Here is a 25,024-nt window from a genome sequence, read left to right on the forward strand (position 1 = left end):
GTCTGTGTGTTTCAGTGCCTCTCACTGTGTGACTGTGTGTATCAGTGCCTATCAATGTGTGTCTGTCTATATCAGTGCTATTCAGTGTGTGTCTGTGTGTATCAGTGCCTATCAATGTGTGTCTGTCTATATCAGTGCTATTCAGTGTGTGTCTGTGTGTATCAGTGCCTCTGATCAGTATGTGTCTGTGTGTATCAGTGCCTCTCAGTATGTGTCTGTGTGTATCAGTGCCTCTCAGTATGTGACTGTGTGTATCAGTGCCTCTCAGTATGTGTCTGTGTGTATCAGTGCCTCTCAGTATGTGTCTGTGTGTATCAGTGCCTCTCAGTATGTGTCTGTGTGTATCAGTGCCTCTCAGTATGTGTCTGTGTGTATCAGTGCCTCTCAGTATGTGACTGTGTGTATCAGTGCCTCTCAGTATGTGTCTGTGTGTATCAGTGCCTCTCAGTATGTGTCTGTGTGTATCAGTGCCTCTCAGTATGTGTCTGTGTGTATCAGTGCCTCTCAGTATGTGACTGTGTGTATCAGTGCCTCTCAGTATGTGACTGTGTGTATCAGTGCCTCTCAGTATGTGTCTGTGTGTATCAGTGCCTCTCAGTATGTGACTGTGTGTATCAGTGCCTCTCAGTATGTGTCTGTGTGTATCAGTGCCTCTCAGTATGTGTCTGTGTGTATCAGTGCCTCTCAGTATGTGTCTCTGTGTATCAGTGCCTCTCAGTATGTGACTGTGTGTATCAGTGCCTCTCAGTATGTGACTGTGTGTATCAGTGCCTCTCAGTATGTGTCTGTGTGTATCAGTGCCTCTCAGTATGTGTCTGTGTGTATCAGTGCCTCTCAGTATGTGACTGTGTGTATCAGTGCCTCTCAGTATGTGACTGTGTGTATCAGTGCCTCTCAGTATGTGTCTGTGTGTATCAGTGCCTCTCAGTATGTGACTGTGTGTATCAGTGCCTCTCAGTATGTGTCTGTGTGTATCAGTGCCTCTCAGTATGTGTCTGTGTGTATCAGTGCCTCTCAGTATGTGTCTGGATGTGTATCAGTATCTCTCAATATGTAACTGTGTGTATCAGTGCCTCTTTGTGTGTGTCTGTGTGTATCAGTGCTTTTCAGGCTATGACTGTCTATCAGTGTCTCTTAGTGTGTGTGTCTGTGTGAATCCATCCCTCTCAGTGTCTTTGTGTATCAGTGCCTCTCAGTGTGTGAAACTGGAGAAATATTATGGATTGTTCCAGAAACACGTACTGCATTCATGGCAGATAAGTAAACCAGATAGCAGTTTGCTGTATTGCAGATATAAACAGCCGTTGTAGATCAGGAAGTTCTGCGCAGCAAAGAAAGGATTCTTTATTGAACCTGAATAATTAAATTCCGTGAGAGAATTACCATTAAAGGCAGAAGACAGTACAATCCTTGTCACTAAAAACATTCAAGATGACCTGTGTTTGTAGTCACCTGTCATACTCAACCTTATACTGTTATATTATTATTAAAACGTGCTGTTTTGTTAATGATGAACAGAAATAACCCCTTTATTAGAATAGTTGTTTGCGCATATGCTGCCATGGTAACCTCTTGTAACCTAAACGACACCTCTGGCTTCGTCTCCTGCATGATATAATTGTTCTACTCATTTGTGACGCGGGGGAGCTGCGAGATGTCGATGTGCCATAACGGCAGCCGGAGATGTGTGCAGTCTGACTCTCGTTCATTTGCTCCTGGCAGCTATGAGGAGCCTTTGGGGGGGGGGGGGGGGTCGGGGACTTGCCCAGTGAAGGGGAGAACACAGGGTCAGATTTCCTTCTGCAGCCCAAAAAACGTGCCTCAGTTACGCTGGAATCTCATACTGTACATGTGTTCCCTTATCTGTCTACATGGTCTGGAATTTGAGTGGATGGATGGATGGATGGATGGATATAACCATGTCTTCACATTGCTTGATTCAGTTTAACTGGAAGAAGTAAAATTGTTTTTGTTTGAAGCTTCACACAACTGTATTATAATTATTATTATTATTGTTGTTCTTGTTATTATTATTATTATTGTTGTTGTTGTTCTTGTTATTATTATTGTTGTTGTTATATCCATAAATGTCAAGATTTTTCCTGGAACCTGAAGTCTGTAACTTGCCTGCATTTTGTAGGCTTACAAGGCATTCAGAAAACAGCTGCCTGCTCACCTAGCAAACACAACACTTTTAAAATGCATTATTTTAGAGACGAAATCTCTGGTGTGGTGGTGGCATGGTGGTGCACTGGTGAGCACTGTTGCCTCATACCTCTGGGACCTGGGTTTGCGTCTCCACTGGGCGTGCGGAGCTTATGTGTTCTGTGTTGTTGTGGCTTTTCCTCTGGGTACTCCAGTTTCCAAAAACGGGCTGAGGCTGATTGGAGTTAACAAAGTGTGTGTGTGTGTGAGAGAGAGAGAGAGAGAGAGAGAGAGAGAGAGAGAGACACACACACACACCCTGCAATGGGTTGGCAACCCATCCAGGGTAGTTCCCTGCATTGCTCCTATAGGTTTTGGACACCCGCCCCCCCAAAAAAAAATAGGACAAGTGGTTTTAGAAGGTGGATGGAAATCTTTGGCATAAACACAAAAGGCAAAAACTTTATACAGATAAATTGATATGTATGGAAGACTGAGGATGAATCAATCCTCTTGTATCCTGAAAACAGTTAAGAAAATATATATAATTCCAGAAGTGAAATATTTAGCTGTATTTTATTTTATTTTGGGGTTGTAGAACTTTGCAATTCATATTTAATGTCATTCAGTCAAAATTTGGCAGAAAAAAATGGATTCACTTTAGAAAGTAGGACTTAAAAGAGGGAGACACACAAACCGAACATCGTGCTTTTATAACATGCGAACATCTGCTTTTTAACCCCGCGTGTGCGCGCTTTGTTAACTGGCGGCCCGTGTTTCTTTTTCACGTGTTGCGTGACGTGGCCCGGCACGCTGAAGTAGCAGGGCTCTTATGTAAGCCTCTTGGGGGGATAGGGTTAGTATATAAGACCATGATGTGTTTCAAGAAGGATCGATGGCATGTAACATATAATAATAATAATAATAATAATAATAATAATAATAATAATAATAATAATAAATAATAATAATAATAATAATAATAATAATAATTATAATTACGCAACGTGAAGTCTTCACTGAGTCTGAGGTTTCACCCTCATTAAAATCCACTCCGTAAATAACAATTGGGGTCCGCGGTCAGCCGCGTTTATTGTGCAGCACCCCACCTCCCCGATTGGAGCCTTTTCTGACGTGTCTCCATTAATTGCTGCCCAGCTGGTTGATGGATTACAGTGTGAGGAAGCCCAGGGCTGATTCCGGGCAGCCCGACCACGGGTAGGCCTACCACACTGCGTCAGCGTGCTGACCCAAGCCTTTCAAAGTGTTCCGACCGCGGTCATTTTGGACTGAACCTGTCCTGCTCCTTCCTGCACTTTATTCAGTATATTGACGTGGTTTGACCTGAAAGAGCGCTGCAGCCGGGATGTGTCACAACTGCGCCCATAGGAGGCGCTATAGAGTCAGTAACAGTACGCACTGACCGAAGATAAAGCGCGTTGTCAGAGGAATGTAAGCAAGTTTACATAACTATACAAAAAGTGATTGCTATGGAAATTACTTGATGTGACTGCTCACATTTTGCATTATTTCTGTGGCTATGAAGAGCTTTGACCTAAGGTGGTAATAATAATAAAAATAATAATAATAATAATAATAATAACAATGACGAACCAGATCGACGTTTCCTTTGATCAATTAAAAGCGATAAGTTAATCACTATTTTAGTGTTCTGATACAGATTCAGACTCATGCCTATGCCGCGGCTTGGTTATCGGGATTCCCCGGAGTGGTCGCTGCACCCAGGGCCGCACGGAGCCCCGCGGAACGGCCGTGACGTAACCGGAGCGGGGGACGGGTTCGCTGAGTACGGGCATGATAACCATATATAACCCAATCAGTCATCAGTGGCCACCTTACATCTGACATGCGACGGTGTCCATAACGCGCAAAGACTGGTGGGACCCCGGGCTCACAAAGCGCTGGCCAAGGGGGGATGCTTCGGGACTTACGGGACGGCGTCTGGCAGAAGATCACAAAGCGACGGAATGGTGAAGATGAGAGAAGCAGCGCAGCCCGTGCGGGGGGCGCCGGGGCGAAGTTAAGTGTGCAGTTTACTGACGGACCGCTTCAGGGAGTAAGTGCGCAGGTCCCCGCATCTTCGGGACTGGGGGAGTGGCAGCCTTGGATACAGTCGGACAGCTTTTGACCATGCCCTGAAAGAGGACTGATGCCACCTCGGACATCCACGGCAACTTTCCACTGTGTCGTTCGCCCCTGAGACGCGCACCAGTCTCCAGCCAGCCGAGAGGAACGGAGGCGTCGACGCCCGTGTAAAACCACAAGACTTGTCCCGGTGAGACGCTGTATGGACAAATCATGGATGTGTCCCGATCTGGGTGAACGAACAGATCATGGATGTGTTCCGATCCCGCTGAAGTCCAGGGCGCTCCGGCTCCGCGGCACCATGCAGCTCCTCCGGCTCGCCTGTATCCTGGCCGGAGCGGCGATCTGCTCCCTCCTTATTTTTCTGATCCACACGCAGCTCCTAACAGAAGGTAATTGTTTCTTTATTCGGTTTCTCTGGTTGATACTGAGATATTAAAACCATATCCCTGCCATGCGCCTTTCGTTACTGCTTTAGTTACGCTTTATCACACAGCGAGTTTTATTTTATTGGCAATTTCATTGCACGGTGATCGCTGATATCTGTCTATTAATAATTTCCCTTATCGGCTAAAAAACAGCGGCGGAAAGGCTCTTCGTGTATGTGGACATCCACCGTCTGTATCTTAAAAAGCACAATATATCGGGATATTGAGATGCGCCTATCGATCTCAACAGGTCACACTTCGTAACCAGAGTAAATGGCATTTATTTAGTTTTAATGGAGCTTGCACTGTATTTCAAAGCCGCAAACATCGCCTCCTCCTTACATAATGGGAAGGGCGTGTAATCGGGGTGTTGGGTAATTTAATGAATCGGGATGTTGGGTAGTTTAATGAATCGGAGTGCTGGGTGGTTTAATGAATCTGATTGAGACGTTTCAGGAATGAGAAGCGGGCAGCCGATGAAATGATTTGTGGAGGTAATTCTCCATAGATGGCACCAGAGTGTTGCTGAAGATCCGCAAACACCAGCCAGGGTCGAACTGGCATCATTTTGCGCTTATTACCCCCGTTTGCGGCTGTCACATCTGCCGCTGGATGCATCTGCTCTCCTGCATTATAATAAGAGTCTGTGTTGTGTTTGTGCGTCTCCGTCCCACGGATCGCCCTCATAATAATCTGACAGAGTTACCGGTACTGGTTCAACAAAAATACTGGTATTATTATTATTATTATTATTAATAATAAATTTATTTATTTGCAGACTCAAGGTCCAAACATACCATACACACACACACACACGCACACACACACACACACACACACACACACAAATACATTCATATACACACAACACCTTTAAAAAATTAAAAAACGTAGAGTCGTTTATTCCAGCAATTATTATTATTATTATTGTTGTTGTTGTTATTGTTGTTTTGTTGTTGTTAACATAATAAGAACAACAATAATCACCGTCATTATTATCATCAGTCGTAGTTGTATTGTTTCTTGATGTTAACGCAGTTGTGGTACTCCATACGGCATTCATAGATATTTTGATAACTCTGCTACTCCCGGGGGGGGGGGAGTTATGAACCACACAGAATAGAATAAAGAGGTCTTGCATTGCTATAATCTTAACCAACATATTCCTTAGTTAGCGTAACTAACTTCTGCCTTAGCTGCAGTAACATTTGTTTGTAAGTGCCGTTGGTGGTGTGACGGCTGAAACGTGGACAGAGAGAGCCTGTGCTTCTGCATCCTGGACCCCCAGGCTGTCTCCTGCCTCTGGGTAATAGCCTGACACTGGTGATCACTGTGGGATGCAGAGGATGCAGAGGAAATAACCGATCCCTCAGATAATAGATGTCACGCCCTACGTACTTTTTTGAGGCACTCTGGCTAATCCCTGCGGCTGCTGTTGGTTCCGTCCGTCCCCCTGAAATGGGAAACGAATGAAGGTCTGATCCACAGTGATGTGTGGCTGGATGATTTGCAGCTTTAGGAGGACATTAGACACCAGTATTAACTGCTGTGTCACTAAATGTTTGTGTTGGAGCCGTGTGCGCAGTGTGTTTGCCGTAGCATGCAGTGTGGAGGGTAGTGTGTGCTTTTCCCTCCCAAACCCCAGTGCGAACTTTTAAAAGGTCACCTCTCATGAAATCCATTTCCTCATGGGAACAGAATATGGAGTGTACTTTGTCTTTCATTGGGGTCTGATATGGACCGTCAGCCAGGCCCGTGTAGGGTTAAGGGAAAGGCGCCGGGGTGAATCGGAATGTGTATGGCAGGTGTCATAGAACCTTCCTGAACTTCAGCGAGGTGCTGTTACCCCACATTTGGTCAGACTCTATATACTAACAAACCAAAATAAATGGCAGTGTGGAGTACTGTTACATTAATTCTTTTGAGAGTACATGTGATGAAACTCAGGGTCTCCAAAAACAAGTCAGAGCAATTATTGGACACAGTTACTGGTCACTGTGGCTCATTAACTAACTGCCTGGTTGAAGATTTTGTCCACTGAAGTAATTTTTATGGGACAGGTAACACTGTCCATCATGTGGACACACAGACTGGTGATAGGGTCACTGGGCCATTCTTCTGGAGTTAGGGAAACTCAATTTAATAAAGATCTGTGAATGAAATCAAACATTTTAAATATCCAAAAGTCTTGTATTGTTTTGGTTAAGGTTAGGGCTGGGTAGGGGTTAAGGTTGTCATAGTTGAGATTAGGGTTTTGCCATTAACAGAAATTAATGGAGAGTCCCCACAAAGATATCCCTGTGGTTGTGTGTGCGTGTGTGTGGATTATGTTTATATTACATTGTGGGGAACATTTGTGACAATGTGACAAATACCTGTTTTTTGACTTTAGTGAGGACCATTTGTGAATGCGATAAAAAAATAGGAATGCCAAATTTAGTTAGATTATTTTTATGTGAATTTTCTGTTTTATATTTTTTGGTATATTTTTTTTATCTTTATAATGTACCATGGGGGACCTGTGTGGAACAACATTCCAATACACTGCATACTGTGTATATTGTTGAATTGACAATAAACCAATCTTGAATCTTGAAAAGTCTCATATTTTGTTTGGTTACTTACGGTTATAGATTAGGGCTGGGTAGAGGTTACGGTCGTCATTTTGGGATTAGAGTTTTCCCCATAGAAGTGAAAGAAGAGTCCCCACAAAGATATAATTACAAACCTGTGTGTGTGTGTGTGTGTGTGTGTATCCACTATCCCTGGGCTGTCTCTCTCCTGTATTGGAATGTGTGTGTGTGTGTGCCAGCATCACTGTTAGACAGCGTGTCACCAGGGACGGGATGATCACACGCCAGCCATCCTCTCCCCCCTAACCCTTTGTTGCGGTTTGCGGTGGCGGTTTATGTTGTGGTTTATCACTGAATGACGGAAACATTAATGGGTATGACCAGCGAGGGCGACAGGCCCACTCCAGCCCCATCACCATGCACCCTAACCAATGTCTCCCTCTGAATGAAGACCGGGCCCATTTATGACTGTTATTCTTATTTTCAATTTAGAGAGAATTAAAAAGAAATGGCATTTAATGAACATCTTAAAGGAGCGGATGTCGCACTCTCTCATTCCCTCGTCCTGGGATAAATTGCATGTCGACCGCAATTTAATTCTGTCCGAATGCGATCGGAGAACAGACGTCTCACACAATAGCAGAGCGGCGAGTGCTATCACTTTCTGAAGCACGTGCTCTCATTGACTTGATAATTTCATTGTTTGCGATAATGAACGTCGTCTCTGTGCCAAATGCGTCTGCCGTGAAAATCTGGCATCTTCATTTGTTACCTGGAGTCGCTTGACAAGGCCCCCCTGCTTATTCATGGCGTAGAAAGAGCTGGAATGTTCCTCAGAAGCCAGATAAATGAGATCTAAAGTCAGCTTCAGACCGGAGCCAGGGAAGAGGGTTATAGGGGGAATATGCAAAGGAGATGATGGTGATGATGATGATTGTGATGATTATGGTAATGATGATGATGATGGTGATGATGACGATGATGATGGTGAAGCTGATGATAGTGATGTGGACTATGATGATTGTGATGATGATGATGCTGATTATGATGGTGGTGATGATGATGATTGTGACTGTGATGATGATGCTGACAATGATGATGGTGGTGATGGTGATGATTTTGATATGTATCATGGTTACTTAGTCGCTGTTCTGAAAGTGGGGGCCCGCCGTCCCTTTGGTGCCTTCGTCAGTTGAAGGCTTCGGAGCGTACCTCTGAAGCATTGCGCTACGTGTGAGTTTCCCGCACTGCCTGAAGACTCCTGAATGCCTCTGCTCCACGCTCAATGTGGCCTCCTGAGTGTGGGCGAGCTTCAGGGCAGATCGGTGGCGGGATAACGATTTGCTCAACGCCGAACGGAAAGCGGCAGGACGGGAGGAGGAGATGCCTGTAAGGAAGCGAGATAAACAGGGTAATGTGTGTGAGCTCCGCTGGACAGGCAAGACAGGGGGAGAAGGCCAAGGGCACCTTCAGAGCAGCTCAGCGTTTACCCAGACATGGCCAAGTAGGCCTCTGATGGGTCCTCAAACAAAGTGTTTCTGAGAATGCCTGTTTAAAATGTTAAAAACATATAGAGCAGTATGGTTAATCTCTATGGTGTAACTAAATAAAGTCCTCTGTGGTTTTTAATCCTGTGCGTGCCCTGTATTTTTGGGACAAGCTTAAGCCTGTAGGACAGAGATTCCCCATGCTCCTTCAGGCACCCCATGATGAAGCACACTCTGCTCTCTCCACCAGCAGCCTCTGCCACTCCTCGTGAGATCCAACGCTCCATGCCTCTAATCGTCATGGAAACAAACGGACCATGTGCACCGACCTGCAGAGTCGTGGTTAACTGAAGCTGATGGGAAGACCGAATGATCTGCGGAGGCCGTTGGATGGACTCGTCAGACTGGCAGCCAGTTTAACCAATGGGGAACAAGCTAATGAACAGAACATGAAGGGAAAATGAGGCTTTATTGATGTAAATGAGCAGTCGTTTATTCAGTAATTAGCATTACTGACTAATCTGGGTATGGTGCATAGCCCCGCCCAGATGGAAAGCAGCAGAGCCAACAGAGAGGTGGACTGCCGCGATCTGACCATGGTCAGGTCTGTGAACAGGAAGATGAAGGCAGTGCTGTGGTGACATTTAAAACAAATGGGAGTTATGGTAAATTTCTAAGGCCAGAAGATGGAAGTTTGGGACACTGATAGTGATCCTGACAGCACCGCTGTAGTAGGATACACACTGAGTCTCCACACACAAACACACTCTTACCAGCACGTTCTGACCAAGTGATTCCGGCTTAATATTGTGTGTGTTTTAGACAATTGAACAATTACTATGCTAAGTGCTGTTTTATTACAAGATATGTTAGTCAATTATATTGCAGGTCCTGATTAACCAAAAACAATATCATATTCTGCTAGTCCGTGTCCATTCATTAATAGGCTCATTCTCACAGGGTCATAATTAATACACCTTAATTAAAATGTTTTCAGCCTTTACTGGCGGAGTCGGCTGCTTACGGCAATAAAGATGGTCCTCAAAGGTGAATCCAGTCAGCTGGTATTATCTCAAATAGAGGACTTTTATTTCTCATTTTTGCACGATTCCAGAAATTTTTTTGAATCCTTCTTGATGTCATGGAAGCAACATGCGGAGCAGCCATACTCTGTACCACATCCCGACAGAAAGGGGAATCGGGCAGAGGGAGGCTGCGACACTGACGACGTCCTGCAAGCATACGGGACGAGGCGAGGAATCGAACCGCCTGTAGGGGGCGGTGTCTTCATGTCTTACTGACGTCGGCTTTACAAAGACACGGCTGGAAACATGCCAGGGTTCCATGGAGTATCACACAGGAAGAGGAATAAACAGTTTTTGTCCTGACACATCTACTAAAGTGAGCATGGAGACTGCGTGGGTCTGTGTGGGTCCATGGGGGGCGTAGTCAGACGAAACTACGACTGTGTCCTGTTTACTTGAAAAACAGAGAAGCTAAACATCACATGGAAACCAGCAGGTCACCATCCACTGGCTGCTTTTCATAGTTTAATTCTGTCAGTCTTTCATCCTTCTCATAACTCCTGCTTCGTCAATACCTCTAACCTTCTCATGTTTCCTGTAAACACTGGATCGTCTGATCAGAAAACTAAAGAGCTTGTTATTGGTCTGGTCCAATCAGAATAATTCATTGCAGATTTGACTTGAGATGTCATAATAAAGGTTTGTGCAGTAATGGTGTATAATGGGAGAAAGTATCCTGGGGACTAAATATTCAGTTTTCTCCATTTTGTTAGATTTTATGGCTAAACCAGCTGTATAATCTGCTGTGAGGTCTCATTTTTTCCCAGCCATCTATCTGTAAGATTATTTAGGACCTATTGACTGCCCAGGGATTGTCTTGGGCCTGCAGGCTTGTTATGTGAAGTTTTCAGTCTGGAAATGGGCATGTTGGCTGTCTGTCTGTATCTGTGGGGTGTGACCTTTTTCTGAGTATGTTCTCTCAGGTTCAAAAGGCTGGATTCATTCACCCTGTAGGAGAAGGACGTGTGCGTTTCAAGGCTGATTCATTTCTGCTGAAGCATCGAGCCTCCTGGAGCCTTGGAGGGGAGGGGGGGGGGGGGTCCAGCTTCTCAACCTTTGCCCAAAAGCCCAGGATCTGAGCTTCCCCCAAAACCAAGAACGCGAGGAAAGTGCGACCCTGAGCGTGGGTGTGGTGTTACTGTGTCTCATATCGGTGCCTGCGAGGCGTGTGTGCTCCTGGTGTGTGCCTCTGATGTCCAGTGTGTGCTCCTGGTGTGTGCCTCTGATGTTAAGTGTGTGCTCCTGGTGTGTGCCTCTGATGTCCAGTGTGTGCTCCTGGTGTGTGCCTCTGATGTTCAGTGTGTGCTCCTGGTGTGTGCCTCTGATGTCCAGTGTGTGCTCCTGGTGTGTGCCTCTGATGTTCAGTGTGTGCTCCTGGTGTGTGCCTCTGATGTCCAGCGTGTGCTCCTGGTGTGTGCCTCTGATGTTCAGTGTGTGCTGTGTGGGGGCTTGGGGTGTGCAGGCTCCTTAATTCTGCCAGACACTGTCACATGGCAGAGTTACTTGGCAGGGTTTTGTAAATCAGGGTATCACTTTTATTCTGAACAACAGCAAAGAAAAAGAAGAATTTTCAAAAGAAGAAGTCTATCTGATGGGGTTGTTTCTGACTGTTTTTGTTTCTGGCTGCTCTTTGGAATAACTTTTCATCAGTTAAATACCACATCTTCCAACCCCCCCAAAACCGCCTTTACTGGGTTGAGATCTTCCGAGGTTCCTGCATATGGGAACCAAAACTGGCATTGGGCTGAGGTCAGTGCATGTGGTCCGACATTAAAATGTCGTCACCCTGTGACCCCAGTCAAGGTCACTGTCACCCACCGTGGCTGCTGAAGGCATCTGGCTTATTGGTGTTTATGCTTGTTTAATAGACGTTTTGGTGCCTGTCACTAATTCCCAACAAGATGAAACAATGCAGTCGTGACTAAATTGACAAATAATTAATACTGTGTTCATATTTAAAAAACAAGTGTATTTATACCCAAAAATTCTGCTTGTTTTTGTGTAGCTGATTGGTTTCATGCAGCACTGAGCAAACATCAAATATGTTTAAGATGAGGTGAATTGACACCACGGAAGGTTTTCAGCATGTAAGGATTAGGGTTAGGGTGAGGGTTAGGTTTAGGGTTAGGGTCGGGTTTAGGGTATGTTCCCCCACAAGGATTGATGTCCATCCTAATGCTACCTTTCAGCTAGGCACTCTGTGGGGTGTTTGTCTAGGACCAGATTTACACACCAGAGAGTCACCACAACCCCTGGCCAGCCAAGGGGGTGGGGGGGCATGTTTGCCACGCAGCTGAGCCTCTCGCAGGGGTGGGGGGGGTCTGCATTCACCGGCGACGCTCAGCACGTTTGCGGCCTGCATGCCGATGAGTCCCATCAATGCCCCCATGGAGCTGCATTGCCGCCTCGCTCAGCATCCCCCTCAGGGGTGCACCCCCCCACACAGGGGCAGGACAGGCGGGGGTGGGGGGGCTGCCTCATATTTACGTCTGCCGGTTTGTTTTTAATGGGTTTTGAAGGTTATGACGCTGAGGCCAGGAAAGACAAACAGAAAAGCACCATGACTGCATAAACTGATAAGATTTCTAATGAAAAACCCGACATTCCAGAGAGATTCAGCAAATGCAAGCCGACCACCTTCATGCACAGTGCGAAAAAAATACCGGCAATCCACGTCTGCCGAGAGATTATGCAACAGCGGCTTTTTATTCTAATAATTATGTAAATGTGTTTAGCGGGCCTCACTTTCCCACACTGCTCTGAGCCGTGATGTTTGCGAGCTGCAGCAGACACGGTTTAATCAGCTAATTAGGAGCAGGCTGTACGGACTCGGGCTCCAGGATGCTGATGGTCTCCCTCCGCCTCCGGTGGTAAAGAGTGAGAGGAGTGCCCCCCCCCATCTCACTCCACGACTTGGAGAGCCGAAGTGATCTTTCGCTTCTGTCCCCGGGGCGTGCTTTTACAGCTGCGGCTTTTCTGACGTCCTGCACTCCGAGCGGCTCCGTGATTCAGGAAGAGCAGTGCCTGAGTGGGTTTATCTACTGCGAAACACATTTTTATTTTGGTCCTGGGAGCCGTTCCTCGTTTGGCTACAATCATACAGGAAAAAGACCAATTTTCAACCCTCACGCTAAGGAGCTTCCCATCCCCGCAGCTTTTAAATATAAAATGGAGAATATACAGGCGGTATGAAATGTCAGTGAGGCCACGGGGGTCATTAATCATTCGCAAACTCCGGCGTTTGTTTCTCTGCCTCCCTGACAGATACATCGTGTTCTGACAGCTGCATTTGATGGCAAAATAAAATAACATTCGCTCGTCCAACGTCGATTTATCCTCAGTTGCAGAAAGAGAGCTCAAAGCCTCACGTAAATCTCAGAGCGCGAGCCGGGACTCCATGAGCGAGGCGTAACCGTCACCACAGACACCCGTTTACTGCAGGGACCATAGGGATCAAATTCCTGGGGATCTACTGCAACTCTGTCCTTCAGGGTGGGACGGACGGGGGCAGCAGTTATGACAGAAGACTTTGTGGCGGTCAGCTGATGTTCAGAGGGATGCCATGTGGCATGCCATGGTGCTCTGAGCACGGGCTGCCGAGACCCTCGCATTGCTGCCGGAGGTCTCTTAGCTCCCCGGACACGTTGTCGGGGCCAGCAGGAGAAGCAGGAGATGTCAATTCTGAACGACCGGCTTTAATGTGCCGTGTGGAGAGGCGTGCGGCCCACGGCGGGGCTGGAATCCTCGGAGGACACATAAAACGGCGGCCTCTCTGCAGCCGGCTCTGTGCCTCACCCTGGGGGGGAAGGAGCCAAGGGTTTCTTGTGATAGAGGAGGAGGGGGGCAGCTAATAGGGAGTTGATGGCAGAGAGGCCCCAGGTCGGATCTGTCCTATACATGACAGGTCGGTGCAATGCTGTGGACCGCCATGTTCTTATGCTGACGTGCAGGGAGATCACGCGTACTGACTGAGTGCTGATACATACAACCCCCCCCCCCCCATTTAGATTTCACAAACGCCACGCTTCATACCCCTGACCGCTATCCGCCACCGCGTCGCTGTGTCAGAGCCACAAAACAGCCAGCAGAAGGCAGACTGGAGCGGGGGGGTATATGAGCACAGAGCCTGCAGTCAGCACCAGTGGACGGGGCTTGCAGTGAACACCATGGGAGATTAAACGCCCCCCATTGCCGGGCTGCGGTCCCATCGTGCTGTCTCACAAGATCTGCACGCGCTCAGAAGTGCTTTCGGCAAGCATATGGTGGGTCCGTTCTGGCTGGCTGCTCTCTCCCCCTGCCGGGCGCGTGTGTGTTTAACCACAGGGGGCGTCTTCGCTCTGCGTGCATGGGTCACGCAGCTCGAGCTGCGTGGGAGCGTAGCGCTCCTTTCATTGTTGAGCTAAACAAACAGAAACGTTTTTAATTGCCGTAAGACGGTTTGGGGCTTGTGTGCTTTTACTCTGTGGGAAAGGAAACAGGAGAATACAATCAGAAGGGATTAGCTATAGCTTAATGTGGAGCTTTCACTAGAAAAACAAAACAGAAATTGTAAGCAAAGGATCATTGGCAATAGCATGAGACCTGTTGCTTTAACTGGAATTTGCGTGGTTAGAAATCCTGCTTTAAGTAGACGTGGAATGTTCAGATGGATCTAAAAAATTGGTCCCTGCAGGGTCTCGCTTGACTTGGGGCATCTCAGAATGTCTTGAACTTGCAAATTAGAAGATCTATGGCTTCTAATCAGCTTCCCCAGACATATTACAGTTAATGGATGGTTGCTGCAGGTTATTGTTGTAGAAGACCTAATATAAATGGCAACAATGACACATGGAGTGTTTCACACAGCTTTGAGCTTTTATACATGATCTCAGCCCAGGTTGGAGTCCATCCTTGCACAGTCAGAATGAAGGTTTTGACTGTCAAAACCATTTTCATGACACTGTCACGGTGAATTACAAGGTCTAACCTGAACTTTTACATGCTGTAAATATCTGTGACCTTTTTCTGTAGGCCTTTGCAATAGAATTTCTAAGAATATTAAGAATATTTCTGAGAGCAGTGTTAAATTTCCGGCTCTGAAAGTAAAAATTGTAACATTCTTGAAGTGTGGATAATAGCAGAAGGAGGTGCTCCTGTCTCGCCCTTGGACCTGACCCTGAGATCCCCTTCAGAGGGGTCAGTGACTCTAATTAAGGTCCTCGCACTGATGTCACACCACCGACTGTCCTAGGCTGGGTTCCAGGGTTCCTCCGAGGTGAACAGGAGGCATATCGAATCAGAACTTTGACCTTTTACAAACTGCACACTCAGGAGCTTTGTAAGGAGCGGTCATGCTCGGGGGGGGAGGGGGTTGTAGAGAGGCATACCCAGTGGGGAAGGGGGGTTAATTTGTAGGCAATGGGCAGGTTAAAGGGTCAAAGGTCCCTTAATTTTATGCTCTATACAGAATGGGATGTCAATATGTCTAAATGTACTACACTACACTGTGTGTTTGATAATTCAACCCCCCCCCCCCCCCCCCCCCCGCTTCCCAAGCTGGAGATAAAAGTTCTTTGAAATGAAAAGGTGGATTCTTTGGATTACAAAAATGGGGCGGGTCCTGTCGTTTTGAATGGGTGCACTTTGGGATTTCGGCTGCCCCAGCCCAGTATCACCTATCTCGACATCACTTCCCGTTACAGAATTTCCTGTCCCAAGATAATAATCTGTTTTCACCCTGAAAATGAGTTGGGAACTTGATTTCTCGTTCAGGTTCCGTGTCGTACAGACCCCCCATGGATTCTGTGCTGCCCATAACCTCTTTTACAGGACCTGCCCCCCAGTCACAAGCACAAAGGTGAAGGAGGAGGCGCGCTATGGCTCTGACATGCGTGTTCCACACCCCCAGGTCAGCTGGCGGCCGGAACGTGCGAGATCGTCACACTGGACCGGGACAGCAGCCAGCCGCGGCGGACCATCGCCAGGCAGACAGCACGCTGTGCCTGCAGAAAGGGCCAGATCGCCGGCACTACGAGGGCTAGGCCGGCCTGCGTGGAAGGTAGGCAGCCATCTTTCCTGCCTCTGTAGAGGGAGCCGTGTCGTGAGCCCCCCCCCCCCCCCCCCCCCCCCCAGGCATAGTGTCCAGCGGGGGCAGAGCATCCAGTGAGGTTTCATCAGTGCCATCTGCAACTGCAGGGCAGTGCTGGTAGCAACACAAGCCACTGGAACACGGAGCTCTCGCTCTGAAGGTCCCCAGCAACAGAGACCTGTAATGGTTCATGGGCTCAGTGGGCCCCCCTGTGCAATTTGAGGAGGCAGGAATACCTCAGCTAGGACTCCACTGCCGAAGAATCGCCCAGGGAATGTGTAGGGTGAATGCTACACTGAAAGACTGCCATCTTTGTCCAATTATCACTGCCTCTTAGATAAACCTCCTTAAACAGGGATTTCAGCACGGAGGAGAATGAACACAGTCACTCGCGGTGTGTGATTCACCCCCGACGATGCCCCTGCGTCTGTGCCATCACTGCATGCAGCTCCTCTTAAACTCATTTTCTTGGGAAGGCGGCTCAGCGCTGATGAAATTCTCGATGAGTGTGAAGAGTCGTCGGGCTCACCGAAAGCAGTCGGCCTGGCCGCGTCTCAACCTTCCCGTCGATGCGTTTTTCCCGTCTCCGTCCACCTTGAGATGGAACCCCGGCTCCGTCTCCCTGGTCTCCCTGTCATTTGCGGCCAAGATGAATGTGGAGAGGTGCTGAGTGAGGTTTTGTTCGCTGGAGTGTAAAAACAAATGAGATTTCAATCATTTTTAATCTTCGGAGTCTTCAAGGTCTCCGTGCGGCGGTAATACCGCCAGTGAGCGAGCGAGCGAGTGAGGGAGCGAGCGGCGGCCGGGATAGAAAGCCGTCCTCCATCGCTCCTGCTCTATTCCAGGAGGTCACATTGTAAACAAGATAATCCCTGCCACCATCACCAGCACACCGTCTATTCAGGCCAAATTGTACAAATATTAGGGAAAGATATAAGCCCTGAAAATGTATGATCTTGTGAGACAGCCTCGGCTGATGAGCTTTGTTTGGAGGGATGCGTGATATCTTCACTTTCCAAAGGATAGCTTACAGTCGCCTGAGTCCCACACGCTATTGCTTTTATTAAATAAAACCTTAAAAGACCAGCAGTAGCAACCAGCCAGGCAGTGGGTTTAAACACCACCCCCCCCCCTCCCCATTTTGTCAAGGCGACGATGAAGCTAGGATTCTTGTGGTGCACGAGAACATACGTCCTGCTCTGGTAGAACTCGATAAAAGCTCCAAGAGCTTTCAGAGTTAACAAGTTCCTCTCGTTCATGCCGGCACCCTCCACGCTTTGAAGGAATGTTTTCAGTCTGCACACTGTACGGTTTCACTATCTAAACTGTAGCTGTTGTCTAGAGGTGTCCCAGTGAACTGGTATTGATGCGGATATTGAAATGGTGCTTGGGGCTGCTTAGGATCACAGATGTGCCGCCTGTAATTTCACGCTTTACGGTGCTTTCATCATCTGTAGCGACGTGACGGGGGACGGAGGGTGGGGTATTGATTCCTGTTAAGGGGGGGCGCTTTTGCTGGGTAATCTGAAGTGCCGCAGATGCCAAAGTGATTATGGGGCCAGTGGGGGTCGTCATGGGACGAATTGATATCCCTTCGGGGGGCCCGTGGGGACAGAGCCGGAATGTTCCGGATTCCCTCAGCACGGCGTGGCTCCTCTTATAGACAGTGATTAAAACGGCGGTAATGGCCATGCCCGGGGTGATGGTGTGGGGGGGCGTGCGGGCGCCGGGCAGACAGGTGTCAGATCTGACTCGCGATCGATCGCTGACACCTGGGGGGCACTGTAGATTGAAATGGCTGCTGCCTAATTCATTAGAGGCGGCAGCAGGGGGCGCTGGCAGCAGCACGCCCGGCCGTGCATGCGCCGAGGAGAGCCAGGGGCCATCGATAATCATGAAAAGAATAACAATGCGGCATTATTAAAAAAAGTCCTTTAGGCAAGCAGAGGGGCCCTTTGTCATCTTCTTGGCATCAGAAGAGGATCGCAGACTGCGGTAATGAAACCGCCGTCAGAACCCGCCACTTCGATTAGCTGTCTGGCTGCACGCCTTTCTCTGAAGTGGGGGGGCTGGGTGTGGGGAAGGGGGGGGGGGACAGAGTGACCAGCTAAGGTGGAGGAGGCGACCTCGAAATAACTGAGAGACACTGAGTGACTGGCCTGGTCACACGGTCTCCTCAGAACCCGTGGGGGTACCACGCGGCGGGGGGGGGCGGCTATATTAAACCGTGTGTCCCCTCCTGTCCCTCTGGGCCTCTGTCTTGTTGTGACATGTGGAGGCTCTTTAAATGGGATTTACATAAAGCTGGGATAACAGCCACATTGTCTCCCCCTTCCCCAGCCAGTCCTTTGCGAGATGGGGAACCGTGTGACTCATATTCCGCCCTGGTGCCTGTGCGATCTCCCTGCTTCTCTGTGAACGGCGCGATCATGTCCGTCCCGTTCAGCTCGGTGACAGCGCGCTGTCTCTGCAGACCGACCCTCAGAACAGAAACAGCGCCAGCAAACATCCGCCGGCCTAAACGCCACATTACCAGGGAACGTACCGGAAAAGCAGCCACCAGTCAGCCCCATTCTGGAGCAAAGCCATAAATAATGTTGCTAATGTCCAGTAATGTCCTCCGTTGTCCACCGAAGATCACAAGATGACAGTGAACAGTGTGAGGATCACTTTCAGGTAGCGAATACAATAAGGGCAATAAAGATTCCGGAAACATCGCATAACAGGGACAGCAGCATGGAAATGGTTTCCATCAGTGTTTTGAGTTCAAAAGTGGAACAGATATTAATAAATGTAGTTATTTATTTAGTCGCATACTTAGATTCAGAATTTACGCTTCTAATTTTAGGCTATTTTAATACAAAGGCTGCTGCAATTTTAACGTGACGGTTGGGCTTAATTGAGTGCAGTGATGTATTAATGATGTTGCGCTGGGTGTTGATCGAGGCCTCATCTTTGCTTATCTGTCCTTCTCTGTCTGCCGCCGTACAGGCGAATAAGAAATGCGGCCCTTTGTACAAACCCTTGCGCTGGCACCCAACCTGCAGCCCCCAGAATGACCCCGAGGCGAAGCTGGTTTCTCTTCCTCCAGCATTTCTGTCCAATATCCAGTTGTTCCTAATTTTCCAGCCTCACAGAGCCGCACATTCAAATCTCCCCCAAGCAGCTTCTTAATTATCCGGACTTAACTGAGCCATTAGAAAATATTGATGTAGATATTACACCTTTAATGGTTATGGGTACAGGACTTAAAGGAAAAAAAGTCAGATATGATTCAATCTGTGTGTATAAAGTCCATAATTAATACTGCACATATGTACATAAAACATTAATGATTCAATTAATTAATTAATGTGCTAATTAACTAATTAATTAACTGGACTCATTACCGCTGCACCGTATTAGCGCTTTATATCAGTGAAGCACACTTTGAGAAGCGTCTCGCAAGCTTCATTAAATCTGCAGCTCAGATGAAGCATCATTAACTGGGAGTGAAATCCGGCCCCTATCCCGGGGGGGTCAAGTGCTTGGATAAGAATTCAGCCCGTTCCTTCCTCGGGGTGGGAATCAATTAACTGCCGGACGCTAACCCGGAAGACCTGCAGCCACACAGCCAGTGGGAGCCCCGGGTCAAAACGTCCACTAGGGGGTGCCCTGCATCGGCCAACTTAAGACTTGATTTTTTTCCGTTTAATGGTTTCCTTTCGGTGTTACAGCAGCGCAGACGGCGGCTGGGCCCGTTCGGGCACAAACGCATCATCTCACGTGACTCATTGGTGCCCGGTATCGCACATTCAGATCATGCAGCCGCCTGTTCTTTAGTCTATCGCCGGCTTGATGGCAGCGCGCGTGAGAGACGGAGAGGCAATCTTCTCCAGTGTGATTGCAGCCCCCACCGCTCTGCTGAAAGGATTATATCAAAGTATTCATTCGTGGGCCTGCTTAAAGTGTACCCCCACCCCCACATCATCTTGAGAAAATGGCTTTAAATTTGCCGTCTCCCGGGACGTGCTGCCTCTCCCCCAAGCCACCCGTGTCGCGGAGTGACACCTTGATGCGTTTTTTCCCCCAGACGTCATGTTTGCGGATCGTTTAGTATCTGGAGACGTGGCGCTTGATAACAGTAAATCAAACGCAGGAGTGGTTCTCGGTGCCATGTTCCCCGAATGCCTGATTTTCCCACGTGTTAACGAGCACATCGCCCCTGCTGCACTGATTGGGGGAGGGGGGGGAGGTGGTCAGACAACATACAAAATGGGAGAGACCTAGAACCTTTAATCAGTGTCATTTCTGCATGCTTACATAACGCAGCAATGCTGAAGTGTTTTTTTACCAAGTACTTGGTTCTAGTCGGGTGACAGTTATCGGCTGGCGGTGCTACATGTGAGTCTGCTAGCACTCATAACCAGGATAACAGAACAGCCTGGTTCTGCAGGCAGGTTTGTAATATTGTTTCATGCTGGTTCCCTACCATCTGTAGCGGTTTTGTTCTGCACGCTCGCTAATTCCAGCTGGCTCACAAAGATCCACCGCAAGCTCTTTTTTTTTTATCACTTTTGTCTAATTTGACGTGTGTGTTTCGCATGTTTACACAGCCTGCTTTTCTTTATCTGTTTATAAAATTGATAAGTCGTGACCCCCCCCCCCCCCCCCCCCCCCCCGGAGAAAGCCAGGAGTGGAGTGTGGATTTCCGCCAATGGCCTGAACGACAGCACTGGGAAGACCTTGCTGGCTGGATTTGGAGATGCTCGGAACATCCTCCTTTGCCTAATTATACTCTGAAGTGTTGTGTTTATAACAAGGGTTGGCGACATGCGTCCTTGTGGTTGGGCGGTCCCAGCGTGACAAACGAGTGCTACGATCGCTCCCCAAATGCAGCAGGACATATATCACCATCCCCCCCCCACCATCCGTCTGCTCTCCTCCGCACCCACAGGTAAAGGGCTGTCCTTCCATGCCAGCGTGACGGCATCCCAGATGACGGATCCTTTTTTTACAGCGCACGCTGGGAAAACACAAATTTGGAATAAAAACGGCTGATGATTACAGATGATGTCTCCTTCACAGCTGCAAAGCCGCCAATGAATCAGCTGCAGATTAATGTGGATCACGGCCAGATGCGTCAGGGGATGTCATCTTACCTGAGACCTCTAATGACGAGTCTGTCTTGTAGGCATGATGTTCTCAGGGGCAGGAACTTCCACAATGTCTAGAGTGATGCGGGGTACAATATGACCTTCAGGGAGAGGCTCAGGACAGTGTGACCTCAGGGAGAGGCTCAGGACAATGTGACCTCAGGGAGAGGCTCAGGACAGTGTGACCTTCAGAGAGAGATTCAGGACAGTGTGACCTCAGGAAAAGGCTCAGTACAGTGTGCTCTCCATGGAGAGGCTCCAGACTGTGTGACCTCAGGGAGAGGCTGACAGTGTGACCTCATGGAGAGGCTCAGAACAGTGTTACCTCCATGGAGAGGCTCAGGACAGTGTGACCTCAGAGAGAGACTCTGGACAGTGTGACCTCAGGGAGAGGCTCAGGACAGTGTGACCTCCAGAGAGAGACTCAGGACAATGTGACCTCAGGGAGAGGCTCAGGACAGTGTGACCTCAGGGAGAGGCTAAGGATAGTGTGAACTTCAGAGAGAGATTCAGGACAGTGTGACCTCAGGAAAAGGCTCAGTACAGTGTGCTCTCCATGGAGAGGCTCCAGACTGTGTGACCTCAGGGAGAGACTCAGGACAGTGTGACCTCAGGGAGAGGCTAAGGACAGTCTGACCTCAGGGAGAGGCTAAGGACAGTATGACCTCCAGAGAGAGATTCAGGACAGTGTGACCTCAGGAAAAGGCTCAGTACAGTGTGCTCTCCATGGAGAGGCTCCAGACCATGTGACCTCAGGGAGAGGCTGACAGTGTGACCTCAGGGAGAGGCTCAGAACAGTGTTACCTCCATGGAGAGGCTCAGGACAGTGTGACCTCAGAGAGAGACTCAGGACAGTGTGACCTCAGGGAGAGGTTAAGGACAGTGTGACCTCATGAAAAGTCTCAGTACAGTGTGCTCTCCATGGAGAGGCTCCAGACAGTGTGACCGCCATGGAGAGGCTCAGGACAGTGTAACCTCAGAGAGAAACTCAGGACAGTGTGACCTCAGGAAAAGGCTCAGTACAGTGTGCTCTCCATGGAGAGGCTCCAGACCGTGTGACCTCAGGGAGAGGCTCAGAACAGTGTTACCTCCATGGAGAGGCTCAGAACAGTGTTACCTCCATGGAGAGGCTCAGAACAGTGTTACCTCCATGGAGAGGCTCAGAACAGTGTTACCTCCATGGAGAGACTCAGGACAGTGTGACCTCCATGGAGAGAGTTAGGACAGTGTGAGAGAGGCTGGAGACAGTGGGCACTTTTCCATCGCAGCAAGTACTGTACTTTTGGTATAGTACTTTCAATACTTTCGCATTGACTTCTGGTCGAGTACCAGTACCAAAAGTTCCAATACCGAAAGTGTCAAACCAGTTGGGGTACTTCTTTGGTACTTCGGTACTTTGGAGTGGGACTTGAAATGCTTTCTTTGTCGATTAGTTATGCAAATAGCCTGCCTCTGAAACATAATACAAATGCCGCCTTGAAAACTCAGAAAATACTGATAAACGAAAAAAAATTAACAAATTTGATTTGGTCCTTAGAACACATACAACAAAAAGATCCGGTTGGCATGACAAGAAATTTTAAAGTATTTTGTTGAATGTACTAACACAGCGCGCATACAACGTATCCTAGCGATGTGATTTTGTTACAAATATAGCAATGTGTTTTTTTTTTTTGTAATAAACATTGAAGTATTTATAAAACAAAAAAGGAGTTCATGGATTTCTCACAAACCCGTCTTCCAGTGATTTAAATAGCGAGGATGAAAATGATTATGATTGTCTCAGAGAACATATGCAGCGGTCATGTAAAAGCATAGGAGGTAAACTTTAAACAGATTTTTAAACACATAAGAATCTATAAATCGCAAAGCTTGCCAAGTTTTTTTCATATAACAGAGTAAAAATATTTTAGCAGAACTTTAACCCCCGTGCCATAATGTCCATATACAGAATTGAAAATAAGAAAAAGCTTTATTTTAGTACAGCTGACTAGCGATGTAAGAATTGTGTGTGTATAACATGTGATGTTGGTATTAATACTGCACATCGCCAAGCCTTATAATATACTACAGCCATTTTTCGATTTCAGTACAAAATAGCCCGTCTCGTGTTGTGATGTCATTCAATGCTGGAACCATCTTTTACACCAGTGGAAAACCAACACCTCGAAGTACTGTACTTTTGGTACTTTCTCGAAGTACCAAAAGTATGGTACCTCGTGTGATGGAAGAATGCCCAGATTGACCCCCAGGGAGAGGCTCAGGACAGTGTGACCCCCAGGAAGAAGCTCAGGACAGTGTGACATCCAGGAAGAGGCTTAGGACAGTGTGACCCCCAGGAAGAAGCTCAGGACAGTGTGACCTCCAGGAAGAGGCTCAGGACAGTGTGACCTCCAGGGAGAGGTTCAGGACAGTGTGACCTCCAGGAAGAAGCTCAGGACAGTGTGACCTCCAGGGAGAGGCCCAGGGCAGTGTGACCTCCAGGGAGAGGCTCAGGACAGTGTGACCCCCAGGAAGAAGCTCAGGACAGTGTGACATCCAGGAAGAGGCTTAGGACAGTGTGACCTCCAGGGAGAGGCTCAGGACAGTGTGACCTCCAGGGAGAGGCTCAGGATAGTGTGACCTGCAAAACCCGAAAATGCTCAATAAATAAGATAAACAAACAAAAGGCCAAAGCAGGAGTCACTTTGCAGCTATTGTTTACTAGCCAGTGTGTCAGCATTTTAATTGGGTTTTATTATGCTGAGTTCAGTTCACTGCTTGTGAGGTCCTTCCCTTCACATACCAAAACACCGTGACCTTAAAGAGGCGCTCATTGGTGTCCGCTAACGTGGCTGTGGCCCGAGACGTCGGCATCATAGAAAACAGACAAAAAAATCTATTATAAGTCCGATGCGGGTGGTCTCACCATACCCCCCGCCCCTCCTTAATGCGTGAAGCATCCTCATCGATTTTCTAATGAGATTCAGAAACATGTGGTCATCGCCATGCTGTGTCGGACTGTTGAGGCAGATTACTTCACCACTGGAGTGGATTGCTGTCCCACTCCAGGTGCTGGGAAAATGCATCCCTGCTCCACACCCAGTAGTATGAAGCGAAGCGAAAAAGGGGCAAATCACATACATGCAATCACCCTCTGGCCCTGGAGACATACACAACCTAAGCAGCAACACTGAGCACCCACGAGTGTACAGCTGGGAGAAGGAACCATGGGGTGGGGGGGGGGGGGCTACTCAGCCAGTGTATCAGGTTCTTTAACACTTTGTCACAAGGTCGTGGCCTGGACCCCCTCACTGTACCAGGATGCTGTTTCCACAGAAACGGGTTTGGCGGATTAAGAGTAGGGTGAGTCTAGGGAATCCACGGCCCTAGACGTTCGCCATGAGTCACGTGATGATGCTGAGATCTTTAGCAAAGTGTCATCGTGAGATGAAGGGCTTGGTTCACATCTGGAGATTTATTCCGTTTAGGATTGTTGTTTGATGAATCCATGTTTAAGTCTGTAGTGGCATCTTAGGAGATGTGCATCCGTGCCGAGCTCACAGGAAGTGGGGCCCCACCGAGTGACCTGCCAGCACCGATCATCCCAAAGTGTGACAATGACACACAGGCAGGTGACCTCGCTCACGGCACTGTTCACCCGACCGGCCTTTTTTCCTTCCGGCTTCTGTCCTCTGGGTGTATTAAAGTCGTCTCCCAAGAGGCAGCGAGCTGCTCAGCCTTGACTAAACCGTTAAACATTCCTGGTCTCTGTCCATTCTGCGATCGATCCGTCCGTTTGCTTTGAAAAGAGAATCCCCTAAACTCGTTTCCTCGGACTCACATGACGAATGAGCTATCGATTGGCTGTTTACAGTCAGGCCGGGGAACGCTCACAGCGCCGCCTTCCCGTGACGGCGTTTCACAGCGCTGCCGGTCACCTGTCGCTCCTCGGGGCCACACGCATGGTGTGGGATCGATGTGGATGCCGGCCGATCGTCGGGTGCGGGAAGGCGATT

General features: G+C 48.2%; 1 protein-coding gene across 2 annotated transcripts in view; it reads left to right on the forward strand.

Annotated features, from left to right (window-relative positions):
• tafa5 (TAFA chemokine like family member 5) overlaps positions 1-25,024 on the forward strand; it is a 57,413-nt gene that overhangs the window by 17,498 nt on the left and 14,891 nt on the right. The window contains exons 1-2 of one of the 2 annotated variants that reach the window (XM_023830200.2): positions 3,963-4,643; positions 15,712-15,861. In XM_023830200.2, the coding sequence (XP_023685968.2) occupies positions 4,454-4,643; positions 15,712-15,861 (340 nt within the window). In that variant the 5' untranslated portion in view covers positions 3,963-4,453. Of the gene's footprint in view, positions 1-3,962; positions 4,644-15,711; positions 15,862-25,024 lie in introns of those variants that run through there. The other variant, XM_023830201.2, reaches the window with a different exon arrangement.

Source organism: Paramormyrops kingsleyae, chromosome 1, assembly GCF_048594095.1.
Source record: "Paramormyrops kingsleyae isolate MSU_618 chromosome 1, PKINGS_0.4, whole genome shotgun sequence".
Taxonomy (NCBI): domain Eukaryota; kingdom Metazoa; phylum Chordata; class Actinopteri; order Osteoglossiformes; family Mormyridae; genus Paramormyrops; species Paramormyrops kingsleyae.